General features: G+C 27.8%; 1 protein-coding gene across 1 annotated transcript in view; it reads right to left on the bottom strand.

Moving 5' to 3' along the window:
• Positions 1 to 3900: 3900 nt before the first annotated feature.
• LOC119674036 (maternal effect protein staufen-like) overlaps positions 3901 to 8897 on the bottom strand; it is a 5654-nt gene continuing 657 nt past the window's right edge. Inside the window, exons 2-7 of the mRNA XM_038085158.1 lie at positions 6650 to 7389; positions 6370 to 6590; positions 5020 to 6313; positions 4686 to 4952; positions 4290 to 4534; positions 3901 to 4216 (exon numbers count right to left, since the gene is read on the bottom strand). Coding sequence (XP_037941086.1) covers positions 4034 to 4216; positions 4290 to 4534; positions 4686 to 4952; positions 5020 to 6313; positions 6370 to 6590; positions 6650 to 7389 — 2950 coding nt within the window. The 3' untranslated portion in view covers positions 3901 to 4033. The remainder of the gene's footprint in view (positions 4217 to 4289; positions 4535 to 4685; positions 4953 to 5019; positions 6314 to 6369; positions 6591 to 6649; positions 7390 to 8897) is intronic.

Consider the following 8897-nt stretch of genomic DNA (forward strand, 5'->3'; position numbering starts at 1 on the left):
TGCTAATGTTATATATAAGATATGCTAAATTTTATAAACATAAATAATTATAGTTTGAAAAATACCAACTTTACAACTTAATTAGGACATTAGTTTCGCTTATGGAGTTGTTTCCAATTGAACTTGCTTGCTTTATTTATAAGTGCCTTTTTATAAATTATTAAAGAATTAAATTAAAAACAAAGATAAATGTAGTGAACATAATATTTATATTATAATATTGATGAATTGCACTTATATAATAACAATATGTTATTTAAACCATTTTTGTATGTTAACAAAAATATAAATACTTTCTATTGTATATATATCTTTAATTTTTTTTTTTTTATTTCTTTTTATTTCACAATTAATAATTATTTTTCTAACATTAATGATTATTTATTTATTTTGTTTTATAACTAAAAATGAAAAATAAAATTTTAATAAGTTAAATTTCGGAGTTCACTATTACGAATTGATTAATATTAATTTAATAATTGCAGTTAGCACATCTATTCATTCCTCTGGGTGCGCCTGATTTGTTCTAGACTGTGAAAATCCTGAAATCTACATCATTTGAATTGTAATATCTCTTTTTGATTAAAGTATAACATAACGAATATCGGTATACCTTCGCTCCTCCGCTTGAGTTCTTCTTAGAGGAGTCAAAGAACTGTTAGAATGAATATTAATTTTGGTAACTACTTTGAATGCTCTAACCTTTATGTGCGTGGCTATGGTTTCAGTAGAAGGATTCATATAAGTTTCTTTTAAAATATATACATCTTTGTGCTTGGTCAATAGTAAATGGTATTGGGGGGTTTTGAGTAAGGCTAAGGCCTCTATGAACTGCGACCAGCTCAATCTATTTGCATCCCTTTGTATTTAGACATTCAGTATCTCGATGAATCGAACCAACTCCTTCGGGGGGAGTTTTCAAAGGTCTTTATCCTCTAGTTATTGTGGCATAAACTGATTTATTGCAAACACAACAGCTTACTTGATTACTAAGCAGCTTAGCATTTAAGATATATATAATCTTATCTTAAATCACAATTTCCATATAGGAGTTTTAACAGATTATAATAACAACTAATAATGAGTAATACTTTATTAAAATATTTTTATTTGATTTAAATTACATATATTATTTTATTCAAAATCAATAACTTAAATGTGCTGGGCCAGCAAACTTAATAATTTCAATGTACTACCCACATCCACAATGTGAATGGGTGTGCATACAATTTTGGCAAATTAGAAATATTTAATAAATATGTAACAAATAATATGCATATAACAAATTTGTATAAACTAATGCATCAATACGGTTTAAAAATGTTTTGAAAAATTTATTATTTATTATTTAAATTTTATTTTATTGGATTTATACTTTTTGAATTCCATTAACAAAATTTTACAATATATTAATACTGAAATTTTTTTAAAAAAAGTTTCCAAATATGTTCTTTTTGCATAAATTGTATATAAGTAAAAAAATAAATTCAATTCAAAATTTAAATATTCAAATTAAAAAAAACTACTTCTTAATTTTTAGCATTACAACAATTATTTTTTATAATTCATATATGTAAACTGAAATTAAGACGTTCACCAATAAAATACATAAATATAGCAATATTGTTTGTTTATTGCAAGAAATATTATTACCTTTCTTATTCAAAAACAAACAATATATATATTCCAAACATTATATTGGGTACATTGTTAGATTGGCTCGTCTTTAATCTCTCGTTTATCATTTGGTTTGATTGGAAATATTACATATAGATTTTATTAAATTTTATTTTTAATATTAAAAATATTTTCAATGCTGTCATTATGATTTTTATATAAATATTTTATAGTTACTTGTATACATATTGTTGAAGATATAATCAGTTTTGGAAGAGACCAGTGTAAGGAAATAGTTCATACTGACATTATTACAACCTACAATTTAGACAGCACATTCATTAATTATGATATAAATACACAATACGATATATGTGCAGTTTTTTGGTCTTTATCCAAAAACAAAAGACTAAATTACTTAGAAAATTTTATTGAGAATATTCCCATTTTATTAGTAACCATAAAAAACTGCACATTTACAATTATTATATAGCATATATATTTTAATACATAAATATTTTTATAATCTGAATTATATATTTTTTTTTATAATATAATAAAATTACCATTTGTCTTTTTATTTCTAACTTGTTTAAATTATTAATGATGTATAAATTTTATCAAAGGAAAGAAACTATGTGATTTTAATATTTTTTTAAAAATATTTACGTTTAATTTTTTTTTATATATACTTATAATAAATTGTCTTTTAGTAGTGCTGTTTAATGCATAAAAATCTTGACAATAATTTAAATTATATGTCAGAATCGTTTTAATTTTATGCAATATAAACACATTGAGCGAACGAACTAAATTCATTTAGAAGATCTTAAGAGTTATAAATTGCTAACGGCATAAACGTGTTTTAGTTCTTAGTTAAAACATATTTATATAAACAGTTAGCATTGCTACTAATTTAATTTTATAATAATTTTAAATCAATAACTACAGTAGTTCATTATTTTCTTATTGATCAGTATTAATCAATTTTTTGTTTAATGAAGTTTAACAAGCATTTGTGAATCCAGTGGCATTTATTTAAAAATTATTTGCTGACTGTATTTTTTTTTTTAAATAATTCGTACTGGTTACAAGTTTCATATGATTCACAAAGCTTACAAATTATAAAATATATATTTTTTATTTATCACATAGTTTTCCAATCAATAAAGACAAATGGTAATTGCTAATTAAATAATAATAAAAATGACAATTTTTTTTATTCACTTAAGCATAAAATTGTGGACAATTAATAACAATATATATTCATAAATCAATTAATGCATAGTAATATGAAAAAATTATATAAATATGTGATGAAAATATGCAACTACATCTAAACATGCAAAAATAAAAAAAAGAATGTTAGAATTATTATTATAAATTGTCCAAATTTAATAAAGTAAGCAAAAAAATATGTTAATTTATTTAATTTATAAATACTTTTGCATACGTATATTGTTGTATGTGCACATAGCTAGCCAAAGACACATTAATTTGGTAGTGTGAACTACTTTTATAGTATTATATGCTCTTATGAGGAAAAACAAAAGCATATCAATTTATCTGTTAATTAAAATTAACATGTGTATGTCATAGCCTTAATACGGAAAATATCATATTCAATATTCAAATAATATTTAAAAATTGTGCTATTGTAAAAGTACAGAAAATTGACAAAGCAAATCTTAGTGGTTTTATATGGTATGGTTAAACCAAATTTGAATAGGTCTAAGGCAAGCTTAATTATTGAGAATAACAACATATAGATACGATAGTAATTTATAAATTAAATTTTTGTTAAATATAAATAATTTATTATTAGGCGAGTTCCATCGAATCGTATGACCACAAATAATAACTTAAAAATAAATTAAAAATTTTACATTTAATTTAATGATTTAAAAGTATTTATTTTTTTAACATTTTTTTTATGTTATCAAAATTGTTCAAATTTTTATATTTATTTTTAATATAACTGCGCTCAACGATGACATGTAAGAAAAATAAATAATTTAAGATATTCTTCATAAAGTTCATCAAAAAGTGAATATTTTAAATTAATCTTATTAGATCGAAATATAATCATATTCTTCTATAATTATTAATATGAATTTTATTTTTAAAATGGATATTATGACTTGAATATATATTTGAATATTGCATTTTTATAAGAATAAATAAATAAATAAGAAAAAGAAGATAACATAATTCACTAAGTATTCAGTAAGTAATAAATATTTAACTAATATTTTCATATTAACAATATAACAAATTCCGTTTAATATTATTTTTCAGTTTAGTTTTGGATTTAAATAAATTTTGCACTCAGTTTTCATTATAATTTAATTATTTTTGGTGGACGGTGCAGCGAAAGTTTTCATCATCATAATCAGTTGAATTTGTTAATGAAGTTTTACTTTTTTGCAATATTCAAACCTAATTCGCTAAGTATTTTTAAAGCATTTTTAGATGCATCATTTTGAGATTCTTCGCAGCTAGTTCCAGTTCCATGACAGATTTGTGGTGGGTTCGTTGATAGTGTAACGATTGTAAGATATTCATCGTGATTTCCTTTCGGATAATTTGAAAAGTTTACCTAAAAATTAATAGAATTTTATAATTTTATAAAAATATATACAATATATATTATAAATTAATTATTTATTAACCTCAAATCCTAGTAACTTTGCCAAATATAATAATTGATCCTTTAAAAGTACAGATGAACCAGAATTAGTAGTGTTATTTGTGGTCACAGTTGGCGCGATCACTGCTGCATTTGGAACAGTCTTTTCAATGCTATTTTCACTGGGTTGTGTAGTTTTTGAAACAGGTTCATTTGATGTTGGATCGTCAGCTTTTGTGTCTTTAGTTTCCTCTGAAGTATGTAATGCATTTTCCTTCTTTTTTGAAGCTTTGTAATATAAATATAAATAAATATAGATATTAAAATAATTGTTGATATAAATTTATTTTCGAAACACAGACATTAGTAAATTAAGTATTAATATATATTGTTCTCTCGCTACATGAATTTAGTTTTTGTACTTGATAGCAGTACTTACGTTTCTTATTTTGACGCACTATTAGTATACCAGGTAATTGACCAGCTGATGTCGATACCATTGGTAAATCGGGATTCTCCACTATTTCTTTAACTGGTTCATCATTTATTTTTATTTTACTTGCATCCACAACAGTTTCGTTAGCGGTAGCTGATAATACATTTGATGTTGTATTAGTAACTTTACTAAATTCTAATTTATTTGTCATGGTTTCTATTTTTTCATTTTCACTTTCACTTTCATTCTCTCCCATAATAGCTAGCAAATCTGTAATTAAAATTTGTTTATTATTATTTAATGAGTTTTACGTACTTTAATATGTAAAGATACATACTTTTAGCAGCATTTCTCTTTGCTAATTTTTTATTATTTCCAGTGCCACGTGCCACCATGCCATGTGCCGAAACTTCAATGATAAATTCACGTCTTCGAGAATTTTCAGTACCATTTTTTGCAATTAAATCGAATATAGGTTCTTTCTCTTTACGATTCTGTTGTAACTGTATAAGTTTTGTTATGGGATTATCATCATCATTATCTGTTTCTATTTTTTCCTTAACCGCTAGACGTTTACGTTTTTCACTTCCGTTGCCCTTTGAGTTGGGCGTCGAAATGGTAGTAGTTGTCTTGCCTGGTGTTTTGACTTTAACACGTTTAATGGGTGATTTTGTCGGTGTCAATGGTGGTAATTTTTTTAATTCCTCAAACATTTTTTCTGCGGCACGTTTTTTGGATATTTTTTTCCCATTTCCTTCGCCCTCTGTAACAATGCTACCAACAATACAAGCTGTTATAAAATTTTTCATATGAGCTGGACCTTCCTCGCGTAAGACTTTAAAATGTACTGTCATATTGCGTTTTATACCAATTTCATGTACTACGGATATCGGTGATTTATTATCAGGTTCATCCAAAGAAGTATTCATTGCCTCGTTCAGTTCATTTGTAGCCTGTGCTTTAAGAACTTGTAAAGCACGTGAAGCGGCATCGTGTTTGGCCTGTTGTATAGTACGCCCAATGCCCAAAAACTTTTGTTTCCCAACAATTAAAGTAATTTTGCATGGAAGTGTAGGTGGCGGGAAAGCACCGTGAGGATTATGAACGAGTGGAAAACGTTGAGTGAATTTTGGATACCCGCGAGTGTTGAAGCGTGGCTGTTTTGTGTGAGGAATTGGTGGTGGCACAAACGAACGTCTTAAGTATGAAGACTCCAACATTCTTGGGTGTGGGGCCTGAGCCAAGTTGTGAGGATTTAGTGGTGTTACAAATGCTGGCAAAACGTTATCGTTTTGTTGTAGGATTGTGTCTACTGGTGAAATACCTGGCATTTGGCGTGGGTCATAGAGATAATAGGTTTGCTGTCCCAACTTCATAGCCAATGCATTTAATTCAACAGTTGGTGTTATATTCGTTCTGGCAGATGCACCATCTTCAGTGCGACGACTTAGTTTTGGTATAGGATGTTTATATCGTGTTTTTTCAATTGCTTCAGCGGCAGCCAAATGCTGAGCTTTTTTAATTTTAAAACCTTCAGCAGAATACTCTTCATCACCTAACTTGAGAGTGACTTGAAAGCGCTTGCAATGTGGTGGACCTTTCTCGTTTGTTAAGCGGTATTGGTGTGTAATCTATTATATAAAATTTTGTTAAATCCACTTCTAAAGCTGTAGTATTTATTACTTACTTTATTAAATCTAGCCAACTCATTAACTAAACACATAGGTGTTTTTTCTTTTGAATTCTTTGCAGGAGATGTATCATCATCTGAAAGTATATTGATGTTGTTGGAATTTATAATATTATTGTTGGAATGATTGTTATTAGTAAAGTTGATGTTGTTGTTATTTTGAGGCTCTTGATTTCCTTCGAGGGAAATATTTTCTTTATTAGACTCATCTGAATTATCTGAAATAAATTGCATATATAATATTAAAACTGGATTATTGTATTAAAAGGAAAACTACCTGTAGGTGGCGGCGGCGATTGTTGTTGTGTTGGTTGTTGTTGTTGTGGTTCCTCAACTATGATTTTTTCTTGCGTCTTTTGCAGATCTTCTGCTGTGTTTGGAGTTTCACTGCAGTCTACAACTGCAGTAGAGGATGTTGCATCTGGGGTGATAATAATATTGTTATTGTTATTTACAGTACTTGGAATATCTGGTTTTTTATTTGGCATTTTGGCAACGCCCAGCGGAGCCTCAGCAGATGTAGATGCCATTTGGGACCGTTGTTTTCCAAAGCGATATTGATTTTGTGAAAACTGTTTCTGACCAGTATAATTATTTGCATTATTATTGTTAAATCTTGGTTTATTGCCTGTGTAGTATTGCGGTTGCGGTTGTGGCTGCGGCTGCGTATGTTGTATGTGATTTTGGGAGTTGCTGTTTGATATTGGCTGTTTGTTAATATTCACGTTATTAATATTGGGCATGCGATACTGCCCATGTTGTTGCTGCTGTTGAGGCAACTGTTGCTGTTGCTGCTGTGGATGCGCATGGTGTGTCGGATGTCGTATATGTGTTTGTGACTGGACCTGTTGCGCCGCAGCCATACGCGGTTGATGATTATATTGGTGATGAATTTGTTGATGGTTGCCTTTGTTTATATTGTTATTGCTATTTATATGTTGATGTTGCTGTCTTATTTTTTGCATGTGTGTTGTTGAGGGCAACGATGTTTGTTGATTTTGTTGCTGATGATTTACACTAAATAAACACAATAAATAATACATAAATTAAACTTAACTAAACAATTTCAGTTAGCCTATGCAAATAAAAAAAGATATAACAGCAGATTCAGTAGATAAAATAGTATATAAACATTTCATTTTTATTATGAAGGTTTAATCCTTAAGGTTTAACTATCGGAAATTTGACCTCGTTGTAAAAAAACGTACATATAGCTTGAAGTCAGTGTTGCATTCTTTTTATTTGTAGTTCTAACATATTCAAATTATCTTTACACACTACGAGCTAGAAAACAGATTTAGACAGGAATAACCGATTCCGATTCACCCACAGCAATCTCATACTCGCAGAAATGGAATGAATAATGTCATAACCTCAAATACAACTTTCAAGTTAGTAGTTCTGTTCAATTGGAGATAATTAGTTAATTTAATTATTATTTTATAATAATAATGATTTAATAATGAATAAAAAATTATTTAAATTTTAATTTATTGAAATTAATCAAATTTTTGTTGTTGTTTCTTTATTACTGTTCGAACCCTTTCAGTTCTTTTCGTTATAAGACGCGGCACATTCGACAAAAAAAAATTCACGTTAAAAAATTATTTAATTTTGAAATCTTATAGTCTAATAATAATAAGTAGCTATAATGTAATGGATATCTTAGATATTGGATATCTGGATATCTTCGCAGTGCTTTTCTTGCTCTTCTTCTACTCACTTAAGCCTTAGTGAGTAGAATATTAGCATCAGCAAATAAATATACAATTAGTCTTTCTCTAATATCAGCAAATCGCTTTTGTCTTCATCAGGAGAATTCCTAATACATTTGTTGTTGTTGTTGTTGTAATCTTTGACGGGCGTAGCAAGCGATACTTGACTGGTTGTATAGACAGAAGGATCGCAGAATTAAAAACTTAACTAATTTTGGTGCTTAGGTGGAAGGGATTTCTTTTTATAAATCCATTAATCGAGTCACGTTTTTATATGTGGATGGAATAAATTATAGGACTAAGTATATCTACGGTGCTAATTTTCAATTTCTAGCTACCACTGTTGTGTTCAGTTATTGTCATTGAACAATATACTGAGGGCATGGCTTTGTAACCATGATATGGTTATGAGGCCATGACAGTTACAAAGCTCCAAAACCTAAAGTTTTAAGCACAAAGAAAAAACTATACAGCGGGAAATTTATAGTGTGTTCTATCTCAACATAAGGATAATGGGAGACTTAGTCGCATGTCGCTTCTCAGGTTAAGTTAACAATGTAAGCAATATTACATTATATTTGAATATAGTATATCTTCAATATTTATTATTTTTATATAATACAATTTGTATACACAGAGATGAATATGTTCTAAGAGAAGTGTTAAAAGGATATTGCCAATGTGTTATTTATGGGAAGGAATTATTAAGATTGAATTGTCTATTTATTTACATTGAATATAATTAAATACTTAGCTTTAAATGAAATTGAATTCGCTTGGTTTTTTTAAATGAATTCAAAAATAAAATCA

Source organism: Teleopsis dalmanni, chromosome 2 (assembly GCF_002237135.1).
Source record: "Teleopsis dalmanni isolate 2A chromosome 2, ASM223713v2, whole genome shotgun sequence".
Lineage (NCBI taxonomy): Eukaryota > Metazoa > Arthropoda > Insecta > Diptera > Diopsidae > Teleopsis > Teleopsis dalmanni.